The sequence below is a fragment of the Haliotis rufescens genome, unplaced genomic scaffold (assembly GCF_023055435.1).
Source record: "Haliotis rufescens isolate VD_foot unplaced genomic scaffold, xgHalRufe1.0.p SCAF_5, whole genome shotgun sequence".
NCBI classification, from domain to species: domain Eukaryota; kingdom Metazoa; phylum Mollusca; class Gastropoda; order Lepetellida; family Haliotidae; genus Haliotis; species Haliotis rufescens.
The window spans coordinates 21,206,109-21,222,804 of NW_025964223.1; the positions used below are offsets into that span (position 1 = coordinate 21,206,109).

At 38.9% G+C, this 16,696-nt stretch overlaps 1 protein-coding gene across 3 annotated transcripts in view; it reads left to right on the plus strand.

The window, feature by feature from the left end:
• LOC124112186 (pyridoxal kinase-like) overlaps positions 1 to 16,696 on the plus strand; it is a 40,470-nt gene that overhangs the window by 18,243 nt on the left and 5,531 nt on the right. For all 3 annotated transcript variants that reach the window (XM_046472191.2, XM_046472200.2, XM_046472183.2), the window contains exons 3-9: positions 3,829 to 3,933; positions 6,214 to 6,297; positions 7,535 to 7,569; positions 8,565 to 8,650; positions 11,826 to 11,974; positions 13,500 to 13,618; positions 15,618 to 15,684. In XM_046472191.2, the coding sequence (XP_046328147.2) occupies positions 3,829 to 3,933; positions 6,214 to 6,297; positions 7,535 to 7,569; positions 8,565 to 8,650; positions 11,826 to 11,974; positions 13,500 to 13,618; positions 15,618 to 15,684 (645 nt within the window). The remainder of the gene's footprint in view (positions 1 to 3,828; positions 3,934 to 6,213; positions 6,298 to 7,534; positions 7,570 to 8,564; positions 8,651 to 11,825; positions 11,975 to 13,499; positions 13,619 to 15,617; positions 15,685 to 16,696) is intronic.

The window sequence follows — 16,696 nt, forward strand, 5'->3', positions numbered from 1 at the left end:
ACTGTAGTATTGGGATTCCCTGATTTTCCTTAGTAATAAAAGAAGTCCGCTTTGGTGGGCGTTGCCTAATTGTTTACATTCTTTGGGAAATTAATCCAATAACACATGACCAATTCAGCTAATCGGAATACAGGAGTTAAAATGAACGCAATTTAACAATTTAATTATTTTGATGTGAAAAGTACCAATTTAGAATGTTCAGCCCTTTTTATGCAATATTATATCCAAACTCATATTTGCAACTTACGAATGGGGCACGCCAGAAACCTATGATTGTGGTTTCGAATCCCGGTTCGCCCCGATTATGTTTCTAGGTTTGTCAGCACCATACCCGTGCTCGTGGGTTTCACCGAAGTGGTAAACATCTGAGACCTGCATCACTTCGGGCTTTCCTCCCACATTAAGCTGACACGCCGCGATATAACTGGAATACTGTTAAAGGCGGCGTTAAACCCAACTCACTCACTCACTCAACTTACGAATGTGTCTAAAACTGCACAATCTCATTAAAATCAGATCTTAGTTCTCGCTACCAAGATCCGAGGACATCCCATTACGGGTCACGTCAGACCCACCTTGTGTGAACTTTGACCGACCAATGGAATGACCAATCAGAAGGCAGCTTTCTCATGCTTTATGGCACTAATTTCAAATTGGCGACTTCGCTTCGAAACATATTTTGACAAATTCTCGATTACAAAATTGAAACCTGAACAAAAAAACATTCTGGAATGGCTATTAGATGGCCTTGATTGTAAGGATTCAGTTGTTAAACCCGTAACTATCGTTAGGTTTACCCCATGTTAAAGTTTTCAAGGTTGCATGATTAGAAATCACATTCCGACTGTCATTTTAATAATCTGGTAAGCAACGCTGTGATTAGTCGAATGAAAGGTCCTTCTGACGTGACCCCTAATGGGATGTCTTCAGATTTTTGTTTAGCGGTAGCGAAAACTAAGGTCTGATTTTAATAAGATTGAAAACTGCAAAGTTTATGAAAGTAATAAATTATATTAAGATCCTGGTCATTTATTACAGAGGTTTTTGATTTGTGCCGAAAATTATAACCTTCCCTTATGCTTGTCATACCACAGATGATCCTCCCGATGTCCTTGTACATGTTTTCATGACCCTCCCTGAAAAGACCAAATGCAAGCGCTTATATTTTATTAAACTGTCCCATTTTCTCGTGACTCTCCCCAAATATTAGTAATATTTTATTTGACACTCCCTTGGAGACTGTCATAGTTTGGGGGTGACACTCCCCTGAAGCCCTCTGACTCATCCCACCCTATGCTAAATCGCCGATCCCTGAGTCAAGCAGAACAGCATGATAAATAGATATTACTGTATTCGACGTAATAAGCGCCCATGGCGATATTTGCTAATATATTGGCAAGTGAACAATCCCAATTGGCACCCCTTCCGATTGATCAATGTACACAAGACTTATTTTTTCGCCTATAATACCCACTCGTGTGCTATATGCACCCTTAATTTTGGGCAATTAAATCCTGGAAAAATATATCTGTCATACATAAACATTTCAGGCTGTCAGCATAAACCACGAAATTTATCTTTTAACTCTGTTTTTTTTTCACCTAAGTAATATTCTAATAAGAGCCCCCTATTTCTAATTTTGAGAGAGCCCTGGGCGCTTATTACTTCGAATATGGTATCGTATATTTCAGTGTGAAAGAGTTTTCCAAGTTGAGAAAAGTGACATTTTCATTGCAGTGAACATAACACTTGATATTTCAATGCAGTGAACATAACACTTTGACGGAACTTTTGTCGTTACAAGGCTTACCTTGCTTTTAACCATTTGTTATTCTCTTGAATAAATTGTAAATATTAATTGTAAATTTCTCATTTTACTTTTCAATTGTGACTGTTTTGTTTGCAAAGCACCATTTTTGTTGCTTGACCAGCATGTATTCTTTCACTTCCATGAGCTGTCTCGTAGATTTCAAGAGATTTTTTTTACTTTGTATATAATCATTTGCAAACGTCTGATAAAGAATTTCTGTGACCCTAAATATTTTTTGTTACTTTTGATATATTTTTTAAGATTTTGCAAACACAGAACTGTGGCTATGCCACTCGTGAAAATACCTCTATTCCCCCGAATCATTCTCGATGAGAGAAACATGATATTGGACTTGACACATGAAACATCCTCTACTTGATACATTCCTGGTCTTTCTGTATCATATATATCATAGATTAGGAATACAAATTGTATTCTGCAAGCCTTTAGTTAGCATAGTACATATTTTTTATTCCTAATACATTGAATATTATATTCTTACCACCAAAAGAAACAACGTGAACCATAGAAACATATAGAGAAGTATGTACATTAAGAAGAGATGTTTCCAATGTGTACCAATTATTGACAAAAATAACAATCAGTCAAGTGTTACCACGGAGTGTCTTTATTCATATCACGGTATGCTGCACGTGATTTCTAAACTGTACACGCTAATCCTGCACGAGACAAATGGTGCATCTTGAGTCATGGATCTATACTATAAGGGTAACGCTATTTTTCAGGGCATTATCATTTGCAGAAGCCCAAGGTCTTCCATTAACTGCCCGACGAAGGAGGGCAGTTGAAAAGACTGAGGGCTTCTGCAAATGATAATGCCCTGAAAAATAGCGTTACTGTTATTATAGCTAAAATGGATGGAATTTGTTATCAAATTAATAGAAACAACAATGTCGATTTTGAGACATTTACTACAAGCAACACCAATGTCACTGACCCACTTTTACAAATATGGAAACGTCATAGAACAAACCAGATGACGTGACTATTGAATGTTACATCACCTATCCCTATCCTATGACGTCACCTAACAACAGGCGTGATAATGGCCCGTCGTCAAGTAATATGAGGGCATTATCAAGTTACAGTGGCCCCCTCATTTCTGATAACATGCGGGCGTTTTTATGATAATTCTATCCATTTTAGCTATGAATACCAGTATGTTCATTTGTAATATATATAATATCTTTTGAATATGATTAGTTAATATTTATGGAATTCACGTTTCTCTTGGCAATGAGTATATTTATGATAGAACCCAGCATGAATACAATGTTTATGTTAACCACACAATATATCATAGTTCAAAATGACTTCCTGTCAGCTATTTTAGTCTATGTCAACACATTGAGTAACGCCTTTCTTAGCATGTTGGGAATGTTAGTCAATAGTTTTTAGTGATAAAGAAGACATTGCAGCGATGTGTGGAGCTTGAAAGTTATCCCTTCTGGGCCACCTAATTATCGGATCATGGGGCACGGGTGGCCCAGTAGTCTAAGGCGCCCCGATTCGCTGTGCAGTGTTGCGTCCCTTGGGCAAGCCAGAAATCTATGATTGTGGGTTCGAATCCCGGTTCGCCCCAGTTATGTTTCTAGGTTTGTCAGCACCATACCCGTGCTCGTGTGTTTCACCGAAGTGGTTAATGTCTGCATCACTTCAGGCTTTCCTCCCACATTAAGCTGACACGCCATGATATAACTGGAATACTGTTAAAAGCAGGGTTTAACCCCACTCACTCACTCACTGATTATTGGATCATGATCGTAAGTTTATCGGATTTGTTTATCCTACCGATAACACTAGCGATTTTATGATCATCATATGATGTTTCAGTAGTGTTTGAACCTATGTTAAAATTTCTAGTGTCATACTTCAGGTGCTGTTTCTGTGCAAATCAACAAGATGAGTATATATAGATATTATATAACTTGTATAGGTTTGCCTACAAGGATAGACATGTCCGCCATGTTAATTTCTCCACATCACTTTCTTTTCAGGGTATGGAAAGTTCAAAGGTCAAGTGTTAGATGATCAAGACGTCACCGATCTCTATGAGGGTCTAAAGCTCAACAATTTAGTACAATTTTCACATATTTTAACAGGTAACCACAAGTCATATTTCTGTCACTTCAGTTGTTGTGTATGGTATTTAAAATGAGATTGCTGAAAAGAAATGGAAAACATGAGTGTTGGTCACTAACTTCGTGACCCGCCATCCCTGTTATCATGATTATGAATATGATTATGACACGCGACATTGTTTCTTTGATGTGAAACCATAAATAACTCCAGATTTGCTTCCAAGGCATGGCGACCCGTGAAGATCTGGGAGAGAATAGGTATTCAGCAACCCATGATTGCCGTATGCTTGTCGTTAGAGGCGACAAAAGGGATTGGGTGGTCAGGCCTGCTGACTTGGTTGATGCATGTCATTGCATCCTAATTGCTTCTATTGATGCTCATGATGTCATTCACTGGATTGTCTGGTCCAGACTCAATTATTTACAGACCGCCATCATATAGCTGGACTATTGCTGCGTTAAACAACAAACAAACAATAATTTGTTTTGGTCACAACGTCTCACCTATTCTGGCGGATTCAACTGAGCATGCGCCAGTAAGTAGCAGAACTACGGAGAGAGCGAAGATTTGCATCTGAAAACAATGTATGACGTCATTGAGTTAAAGGGAGACTACTCTACACTGCATGCGCTGTAGACTAGTCCTCTGCCTCTGTTGCGCACGCTACACAAACTGTCATTCGTCACCACTCGCCCCTTTCCGTAACCTGCAAGAAGACTCGTCCCCCTATCGATGAATGTTATGTGCGAAAGTACGACAAACCAATAAGAATGCGCGCATGATTTCAAGTTCTTTGTCAAAGAATCCCTCAGAGTCATATAGCTGGAATATTGCAGAGTGCAGCGTTAAACATCAATCCAAGGGGTGGAGCTTTTGTTTCCTTATGTAAGAGGCGGAGTTACCCCAAACAGATCAGGTTATGGCATTAACAGTCTCTTGATACGGCAACTCATTAGGCCAGCTAGGCATCTGGTTATGTAGTTTCATTCACTCACAAAACCATTCTTGATTGCATTTCAAGATCCATTACACACAAACCACAACTGCAGCATCTTTGTTTAAAAAAAATGAATTTGAAGGCTGAACATTTGGTCAGAAACGTTGACATTTGTATCTTGTCTAATGGATTGATGGTAACAGGAAATGGACAGAATAAAGAAAAGTGTTAATTGAATTGCAATTGTATCACAAGATATTTCAAGGGGCAGTTTAATAGGTGTTGACGAGACTATTGTTTGCGCTTTGATCATGCTTATGGATGGGTTTGGCTCACTACAAATTCACATTATTATTAATATTATTATTAAGAATTTCTTATTTTGTTTTAAGCAAAAAGATCATGAACAGGAAGTTGAGGTTTGAAATAAGTATAGTCGCAGTCAATCTCATTAAAATCAGATCTTAGTTCTCACTATTGCTAAACAAAGATCTGAGGACATCTCAGTTTGGGGCACGTCAAAACGACCTTTCATCCGACCAATCAGAGCGTCACTTACCAGATCATGAAAGTGACAGAGGGAATGTGTTTTCTAATCATGCAACCTCGAAAACATTAACACAGGGTATTCCAAACAACAGTTACGGCCCGTACGACTGATTCTATCAAAATTATCGTCTATCTCTCGCTTCCGTGGGATAAACATTTGAACGGAGGGGGCGATGCACCGAACGTGGGAACCACTGCCATACAATCTTAACCATATATTAGACATTCCGGAATGTTCGTTTGTTCAGTTTACAAAATTTTAATCGAGAACTGTGTTAACATATTTATCAAGAGTAGTCAGAAATGGAAGTCACCAGGTTAAAACGTGGGCCATAATGCTAGAGAAAGCTGCTTTCTAATTGGCTGATGTCATCTTCTTGTTAATCATTTCAGTGGTCGGTCAAAGTTCGCGAAAGGTCGTTCTGACATGACCCATAATGGTATGTCCTCAGATCTTTGTTTCGCGGCAACGAGAACCTAGATCTGATTTTAATGAGATTGAGTTGCAGTTGGTTGGTTGGTTTGTTGTTTAACGCCGCACTCAGCAATATTCCAGCTATATGACGGCGGTCTGTAAATACTTGACAGACAATCCAGTGATTGACATCGTGAGCATCGATCCACGCAATTGGGATCGATGACATGCTTCAACGAAGTCAGCAAGCCTGACCACCGGATCTCGTTAGTCGCCTCTTACTACAAGCATAGTTACCTTTTAGCATGGGTTGATCTTTTCTACCCCGGATCTGAGTTGCAGTTGAATACATTTCATTTGACACATACTAACAGATCTCCCTCCAATCTTTCATTTCAGGGTACATAGGTTCAAAGTCATTCCTAGAAAAAGTTAAAGAAATAATTCAAGAACTGAGAAGTCATAATCCTAGCCTGATATATGGTGAGTTTATTCGAGCTGTAACAAGCCTATTGTCAAATACGCAAAATGAACATGTGTTACGACACATACCGTAAATCATGAAATTAATACGAGCATGAAATATGTGTGAAAAATGTGAGTGCCCGTGTCCTGCATAAATTAAGTGACCCTTTTTAACTGGACATATTAGAGTTATATGTCATGTGAGGTTCATTGCAAATAGGCGGAAACAGTGACATGCATACAAGACCCATAGTAAACAGTGTAACTGAGTGCTATATTTAGACAATGCTTCTCACCAAGTTCTGTATCAAGTGTGGTAAACTGGCTCCATCGGTGACCCATTCATATGTGCGTTATTTGTAAGGCTAAAAAAAATAACAGTCTTGGTTCTCAGGCACTGCCCACATCATCATAAAGTTCATTGCACGTTTCTTTTTTGTTTCCATTTTCATTTGGTCTTTTTTGCATTGTGTTTAAGTATTAGGATTTTTCTATATTTTTTGAAAATGGAAATAAAAACAAACCATGCGGCAGACTTTATGATGTTGTAGGTGGTGCCTGAGAACCAAGACTTTATTTTTTTAGCCTAATTTCCAGCTTTTGATTTCATGAAAATGGGATCACATGTCAAGCAGTTGAAATTTGTGAGGACAGCAAATAATATTATTCAATTGAATTTCTCTCACCCCATACTATGTCATGTAATTTTTAAGGAAGATCAGTTTGCGGTCATAGGGAAGGCTACTCAAATTAATTTCATGACATATTTTAGGCCAGGTGACGATGCTGGCATTAATTGGGTGATGCATTAATTTCATAATTTAAAGTATTGACCCTGTCCCTATGGCTGTTGTTTTTAAGCACTGTATAAGAATGACTTGTGCAACTCATATTTCATTTTTGCTCTGCATTCTGACTTTTGAACAAACCCTACCATTCCTGGGGTGTCAGATTCCAGGAGAATTTGGTCATGGTCTTCATACAGACTCGGCCCTTTCTTCCCTGACTTTGGGACACAGGGTGTGTGGTGAAAAGAGGTCATGTGGTACATTAGAATCACATGTTACATTTGTAACCTAATGAAAAAATAACATGATTTTAATGAGATTGAGTTGCCAGTGTTTTCATTTAGAACACAGCCGTTGTCCTTCAGAGGCACCCAGGAGGAAAACTAAACTGTATACAAATATAGACAATGACTGCTACATGGAAATGTGTGCTTGTGACTGAAAGCCAAGCCTGTTGTTTGTTTCAGTGTGCGATCCTGTTATGGGGGACAATGGAAAAATGGTAAGACTGTTAACTGTTAAGATACTCTACTAACTGAGGTGGAAGAATCATTTTGGATGATGAGTAGAATCTCACCATTTTGTCTTTGATAGAAAATATATCAACACTTGTCAATAAAAGTTTAAAACTCCATGGTATATCTCAGGGTTTTAAACTTTTATCGACTTGTGTTGATATATTTGCCATCAAAAGACACCGTGATGACATTTTCTAGTCAGGTGTCTTGACTCTTTGATTCTCACCTGTTATGATCCTTTCTTTATCAGCACTGTCATTCGCATAAAATGTGACCCACCAGGAGAAAGGGACCTTATTGGTTCAAGGATACATTTGTGCTGTTACGTTTGACGTCAGCTTACTTCAGTAAAAATCGAGCAAACCATGCGTGCCGTAAAAGGCGACTATGCTTGTCATAAAAGGCGTCTAATGGGATCGGGGTGGTCAGGCTCGCTGACTTGGTTGATGCACGGTCATCGATCCCAATTGCGTTGATCGATGCTCATGATGTCAATCACTGGATTGTCTTGTCCAGACTCCATTATTTATACTCCGCCGTCATATAGCTGGAATATTGCTGAGTGCAAGAAACCAACCAATCAGTAAAAATCGCCATGTGTGCATAAAAATAAAAACATTATTTCAAAACGTTTCAGCATACATGTCTACTTTCAATAAATCAGACATTATGTCTTCAAACTGCAGTTATTACATAAACAGTTATAAGTCGGAAAATGAATCAAAATATTTGAAGCCGTGTATTTCTGTAATAAATATGAATTGAAGTTTGTGAATTGTATTCTTGTGTTCCTAAGATACTGTAGTTATAAATTATGATGAAAAGTGACATTTATGATGTATGACCGTATTTAGACATACATATATGGCTGTGTGGTAATGTGACATTTCAGATACAATGTTTCACTGGACAATGGTTGTCAAGAATTGGTTACTATGGTTACGTCAATGCGTAACTCACTCGTTCTCTCTGCTTGCAGTATGTTCCAGAAAACCTTCTGGAGGTCTACAGGGAGTCCATCGTTCCTTTAGCAGACATTGTAACACCCAACCAGTTTGAACTAGAGTGAGTACACATACACTGTATAACAGTATTGATAAACTACCATATTCAACGTAATAAGCACCCATGGTGCTCTCAAAATTAGAAATAGGGGGCTCTTATTAGAATATAATTTTTGTGAGAGAAAAACCAGAGTTAAAGACCGTAAATGTCTTGGTTTATGCTGACAGTCTGAAATGATAAAAAAAAATCGTATTTTACACGACAGATACATTTTCCAGAATTTAATTGCCCATAATTAAGGGTGCATATAACACATCAGTGCATATTATACATGAATAAATAAGTCATTTACACATCAATCGGAAGGGGTGCTAATTGGGATTGTTCACTAGCCAATATATCATCTAATATCGCCATGGGCGCTTGTTACATCGAATACAGTATTTGACATATCCTTGTTTAGACAGCTTATTGTTTTATCTCCTTCATCTCATGAAATACATAGCCTGGATCCATACACTTTGTCTGTCTCCCAGACCCGAGAGAATAAATTAAAAATGGAGTCCAACTCAAGTCTTGAATGATTTGGCAAGTCTATTTTGCCTCAGCTCTAAATTAAGGATTGTTCTGGGCTCCATTTGGATTTATTTTGTTTATTTTGTAGATATATTTTTAAATAAGATAACTTTATTTCTTGGACTAAATGTCTCAATGTCTACCATACACCACCAAAGCTGCGCTGCGGAAGTGTCCACATGATATCCATCTCCGATATCACTGACCTAGCACAGGATTTCAGTTGCTGCTCTATCTCATTAAAATCATATCTAAGTTCTTGCTATGGCTAAACAAAGATCTGAGGACATCCCATTATGGGTCACGTCAGAATGACCTTTCATCCAACCAATCAGAGCGTCGCTTACCAGATCATGAAAGTGACAGTTGGAATGTGTTTTCTAATCATGCAGCCTCGAAACATTTTACAGAGGGTATTCAGAACGTTAGTTACGGGTTTTATGATTATCTCCATACAATCTAGACCATCTGTAAGCCATTCCGGAATGTACTTTTTATCAGTTTTAATTTTTTTAACCAAGATTATGTCAAAATATGTTTTGAAGTGTAGTCGCCAGTGTCATAAAGCTCGAGAAAGCTGCCTTCTGATTGGCTAATGTCGATTTTTTTGTCAGACATTTCACTGATCAGTCAAAGTGCACGAGAGGTCGTTCTGACGTGACCCGTAATGGGATGTCCTCAGATCTTTGATTAGCGGTAGCGAGAACTAAGATCTGATTTTAATGAGATTGGTTGCTGCTGAGCTTGAACTCATCATCCAATCAAAATGACTCTTCTTAATGAGGGTTCGGCATAGGCCTATGTAAAAAATAGTGGCCTCATTCAAGCAAACTTTTCATATATTCCAAATAAAAGATTTTACTTCGAATCAAAATGAGCTTCTAGCTGGAAAAGATGTTTGTTGTCTTTTGTATTAAGACAGCGTGAAGGAAGCCCTTATGCTACTGGGTTCCCAGTTCCCAGTTGTATTTGAGATGGTACATTACACAAGTCGAATACTTGTGATAGCGCTACTTCCCCTGTACCCCATAGGGATTCAGGATTAGAATAGGTCCCAGAATCTTTGCTGGGCATTACAATCGACCAAGTGGATAGGGTGGTCAGGCTCGGTGACTTGGTTGACAACGTGTCATCAAACCCTGATGGCCTGGATTGTTGCTCACAATATCGATCACTGGATTGTCTGTTCCAGACTTGATTATTTACAGTCATATAGCATGAATATTGTTGAGTGCAGCATCTAACAACGAACACAACTTCCCCTTCACAGAGTTCATGGAGCCAGTACAGTGAAATTTGATTGTATGACTATTTTCGTGTTGTGTCATTCTAACAGGACTAAAACCAAAACTTTGATGGAAAATGGGTCCAGGGTATTTATCATATTTGGATTGATGATTATCATGATTAAACGTCATTCTTCGACTATTTTACCTGAAGAAAACGTACAAATTTAGTGATAACTTCTTTTTGGTTTTGCATAGAGCGAAGCTTCGGTGCAGATTCTTACACTGTTATCAAGCTAGAGTGAGGGTGCAACAATCGACATCGAAACATCGCTTATATACAATAAACCAGAATTTGTTATCCATAAAGATGTATGTTTTCTTACTTAGTCCCCGACTTATCATGCTTATAGAATGCCAATCAAACAGCTAATTTACCCTAATGGTAGTAATCAGTATCCATCGTACGACAGTATTGCTACATTTTTAGACTACTTAGCTGTGACATGTAAACACTCTGATTATCAAGAGTGAGCATTCCTGAAAATGTTTAGATTTTCAACCTTCACCGAATACTGTAAATCGTGAAATTAATGCGTCTCCCAAAGAATGCAACCGCTGGCCCCCAGCCAAAAATGTGACTCAATATGAATGCAACACCCCTCCTGCTCTCTTACTTACTTAAATTAGGAATTTAATGCGCGCAATTTCGTGTATTTCGCGCACGGGCCCGCCAGGCCATTTGGTGTTTGGTTGAAAAGGGCATGTCCGAAAAGGTGAGGCAACCTAGGTGGGGCTTTTAGGGTTGCTTACTTAATTTGGAGAACAAATTTGGAATTTTGAAATCTGCCATGCATGTCTCTCAAGCATCAGTGGATTTATTTCTAAAGAAAATGTCCTCTGTCAGGGATACAGGAGAATCCTCACCTTATCCAACCTTACATTAATCCAATCACACTCCAAATAGCAGCGCTTATTACATGATTAGCGCTGAGTAGAGTACTTCAGCTAAAACAATACATGTGCGCTGGCTCGTGTCGGCCTTTGATGCAGTCGCTAAGAACAAAGACACCGTGTTGCGTGGGTAACGTCTATCTGGACTTGCAGGTGTGATCAGTGATGACGTAAGTGAGTAGAACTCTTGTCTTGACCCCAGCAGTGACAATTCACAGGATGTAATTAGTGTTTGAATGACATTGTTTATATACTTGTTACAGGTGCTGCTCGATAAACAGTGATGTGGAATACATAGTTGTTTGTTTTCAGCGTATGTCTAAGTTGGTATTTCTGCTATCAAAAATGTCCTTTTGTTGATATAAATGCGATGTTTAATAATGCGAGCAAAGACCACTCGCATTTTTTGCATTTAATTCACACTCACATTTATTTCAAGATTTACTGTATCATAAACACACTTTTTCCCACTATTTCAGACTTTTAACAAGGTCTAAAGTAACCAATGAGACGGAGGCTCTAGCAGCGATGGAGATGCTGCACAACAAGGGGGTGAAGACCGTCGTCCTGAGCAGCAGCAGCCTCGGCCGCGACGGGGTGCTCATCTGTCTTGCCAGTTCAAACAGAGGTGAATTTGTCCATGATCCGCTATTCTTGTTTCAAATAGTCAAGTGAAATGTCACTTTTTGCCACCAAACACCACATCGCACATTCAGCCATTTTAAGTAGATGAAGCAAGTTGTTAAGACAGTAGCACTTGCATTTACACGAGGAAACGTGTGTCGTTGATCATGTGATAAATTCAGTGAGTAATGTCACTATTGTTATGTATAAATGGGAAAATTATTATTATATTTGCACAGTCATTAATTATAAATTAAGGAATGAATGAATAAACAACATAACAATATTAATATTTCGTTTTTAATGATTTTATTACAAGGTACACACGGTTATTATCTATCGTGAAGACGTCCGATTTTCGATCACAAATCACTTAATTTCGTTAATCCGACATACTCGTTAATCCGACACAATCATGTGCAACCAACGATGTCGGATTAACGAGACTTGACTGTATATGATATAATCATGTTTGACACACTGTCCAATATAAATATGGAAATACATAATTCAATATGGCCACATCTTCACGTTCAACAAGGAGGTTAATTTTTTTTATTGTAAGACTTGTTTGATCATCTTGGCAGATTATTCGCAACTGAATATTAAGTGGAATTCATCTTCTTCCAAAACATTGCACTATACACAATATTCTTGTATATCAATCAGCAAAGCTTTTTTTTTCTGTGCTACTCTTTATATTTTTACCTACCAGGTATATATTAAGGCTGACACAGCAACAAGTTGATTTCCTATCTAAAACCTGAGCCAAAATTATTCTTTAAAGTTACTTAGTATTTAGGTTTGGGTTTCATGTTGTCTGATCAACTCCGCGGCCTTGTGGTAGAGCATCTGCCGAGAGAAAGGAAGGTTGGGGTTTGATAACCATATGCGTCATTCCAAAAGACGCTAAAAGATAGTACTTCTTGTTACCTTGCCTGGTGCTTGGCATTAAGGGGACAAGGACTGGTCAGCTCTAAGTCAGTATATTGTGTCTGAATGGTTGTTCATGTTAAACTGCATCATTGTATCTCAGTGGGCTAACACTTTGAAAACAGCATTAGTCCAGACTTGTTCACAGGTGTACAAACAGCCAGACACGCACACAGACACGTGCACCAACACACACACATACACGTGCCTGGACATCGCTATATAAGTGCAGTAATCTTGGCATGCGACGTTAAAACCCATTTCACCTCACCAACCTGAGGGGTAGTATAGGTCTTCAGCAACCCATGCTTGCCATAAAAGGCGAATATGCTTGTCGTAGGAGGCGACTAACGGGATCAGGTGGCCCCGCTCGCTGACATGGTTGATGCATGTCATCGCATCCCAATTGCGTTGATCGATGCCCATGATGGTCCAGACTCAATTGTTTACAGACCGCCGTCATATAGCTGGAATATTGCTGAGTGCGGCGTAAAACAACTAACAAACAAACAAATCTTATGGCCTGAAGTAAGAATATATGGTACGTGTTTCCATCAAGCAGTCCTTTACGTAATGCTGTGGTGTTCCCCCAACAGATGGAGTTAAGGAATGCTACCGTATAGAAATCCCACTGTTACCAGCCATCTTTGTTGGGACCGGTGACCTGTTTGCTGCATCACTCATGGTTTGGATGCAGAAGGACAACAGTCTCAAGGTAGGCGATGACAAGTAGGGATGACTAACTTGTGTAGATCGAACACTAGTATCAAGTATTAGAGAAGAGTGACACATGTCACCAGCCAAGGTCTCAAGGTCTCAGTGATCAACCTGAACCCCCTTTCGTTTCCTAGGGGCCACCTCTGTGGTCTAGTGGTAGAGTGTCCGCCTGGAGACAGAAGGTCCGGTGTTCGATCCCCGGCGGGCATCATACCAAAAGACATTAAAAGATGGTACTTGTTGTTACCCTGTTTGTCACTCGGCATAAAGAGGCTAAAACAAGGACTGGTCGGCTCGGAGTCAGTATACGTTTGACAATAGTTACTCATTTAAAATTACTGCCCTTCACAAAATCTGTTTTTCCAGCAAAGTCGTAACATTCATGCTTTTGTTAAATTGAAGCAAATCAAAATCTTCAGCGAGCCTTCATGAAATACACGTTGCATTGGCCTAGGTGACTGTTTTGCTGATTTTTTTTTGTCCCCACGCCCATTACCGTTAGCAGACAAAGCTTCGGCAGTGACCGATGTTTTAGCATTGATAGTCCAATATAAGTCGGATATAAGCTGGATTCAATACATTGCTAGTAGACCTACTTTGTGTACCTCATGTCACAATGATATGGTGAAATAGCAAAGCCTATTCAACCATATAGAGTAGTGTTACACTCATGGTTTGTGCTTTGCCATTGGTCATATTTTTAGCCAATCAGCAAATTCTATACAGAATACAAAAAACTGTGTTCTATGTCAGGTTATGATCACACATGTACAATGTTAATATTGAGAGATTTCAAAAAAGAATTCTAGTTGATATTGTATGCGAAAAGAATCATGTTTTGATTCCACACGGAAAGTTTTGAGAAGCATAGTCAAAATGTATTTCAGATTTTAATGACATAGAAGAACTGAATGGAATAATTGGCTTTCCATTGAATAATAAAGGATCCACAGTGTGACTTAAATATGTATACTAACTCGCCATCACAAAATTTCAATCGCATATGCCACAAATTCAGTCACTGATATGAGGGCTGTTGTCATTCACTTTAATGTAGAGTTATCTCCCTTCTTATTTACAAAATGTGGAATGCAATATGGAATGTGATTTAGGTCAATTTCCCAGACATGACATCAGGACCCCCCATGAATTATTACTTAAGAGTTCCCAGGACTCACAAGTAGATAGACCCAGGAAACTCCTTTAGACCTGGCACAGGTGTGCGTGTACAGGCAACAATCTAATGACAGCCATGCAGCAGGTGGTGGTGGTTCAGACTTGTTATACAGCATTTAGCATTCCATGTACCTGGACATGTTTTGTAATGAGGTACCTTCCAAGGTTAATTTTTCAAGGGTACCAAATAAGACTTTGTAAATCACTGATGGACCATACACAGTGGTTACTGAATTAGGCAGAGCTCCAGATAAGCTGCGTAGCTGCGTAAAATACGCATCAGAATGCAGAAATACGCAGTAAAATAAAATCCAAGCATATCAAATATGCAACGAACATTACAAATACGCTACAAAAATAAAACTGGTGCGTATCATCAAAATATTGTGAAGTAACCCTGCGTATTCGATTAGCAAATCAGCAACTTATTTTGAAATTATAAATGGGCTTTCCGTCAACCTTGCCAAACTCCACGATGACATTTACATCATGATCATTTGCCATCACACTTTCTTGTGGAAGTATCGTGGTATTTTTGAGTCCTATAAAGCTCTCGAACCCACACGACACCAGTTTGCAGGGACAAGATGAATAGTGTTTTTAAATATTTAACTTAAATACCCACATGTGTAAAAACTAGTGGGTAACAGAAATTTGAATACCCAGATAGAATTACTGATACCCAATGATTTTAAAATGCATGGGTAAAATACCCACATCACCAAAAGCTTATCTGGAGCTCTGTAAGGAATACCACTTGTTCTACATTAAAATGCCTACCTGATTGTTTGAGGAGTGTATGTGAATTGGATTTATTCCAGGTTGCTTTCGAGAAGACGATATCTACCGTCCAGGCTGTGATAAGGAGGACGCTAGACTATGCCAGAAGTAGGTACCACAGGCTACCCTAGACAGTGCCCAAAGTAGGTTCTATAGATCAGTGACACTAGGCTTTGCCTAAAGTAGGTTCTATAGATCAGTGACACTAGGTTTTGCCTAAAGTAGGTTCTGTAGATCAGTGACACTAGGCTTTGCCTAAAGTAGGTTCTATAGATCAGTGACACTAGACTTTGCCTAAAGTAGGTTCTATAGATCAGTGACACTAGACTTTGCCTAAAGTAGGTTCTATAGATCAGTGACACTAGGCTTTGCCTAAAGTAGGTTCTATAGATCAGTGACACTAGGCTTTGCCTAAAGTAGGTTCTATAGATCAGTGACACTAGACTTTGCCTAAAGTAGGTTCTATAGATCAGTGACACTAGGCTTTGCCTAAAGTAGGTTCTATAGATCAGTGACACTAGACTTTGCCTAAAGTAGGTTCTATAGATCAGTGACACTAGACTTTGCCTAAAGTAGGTTCTATAGATCAGTGACACTAGGCTTTGCCTAAAGTAGGTTCTATAGATCAGTGACACTAGGCTTTGCCTAAAGTAGGTTCTATAGATCAGTGACACTAGACTTTGCCTAAAGTAGGTTCTATAGATCAGTGACACTAGGCTTTGCTTAAAGTAGGTTCTATAGATCAGTGACACTAGGCTTTGCCTAAAGTAGGTTCTATAGATCAGTGACACTAGGCTTTGCCTAAAGTAGGTTCTATAGATCAGTGACACTAGGCTTTGCCTAAAGTAGGTTCTATAGATCAGTGACACTAGGCTTTGCCTAAAGTAGGTTCTATAGATCAGTGACACTAGGCTTTGCCTAAAGTAGGTTCTATAGATCAGTGACACTAGGCTTTGCCTAAAGTAGGTTCTGTAGATCAGTGACACTAGGCTTTGCCTAAAGTAGGTTCTGTAGATCAGTGACACTAGGCTTTGCCCAAAGTAGGTTCTGTAGATCAGTGACACTAGGCTTTGCCTAAAGTAGGTTCTGTAGATCAGTGACACTAGACTTTGCCTAAAGT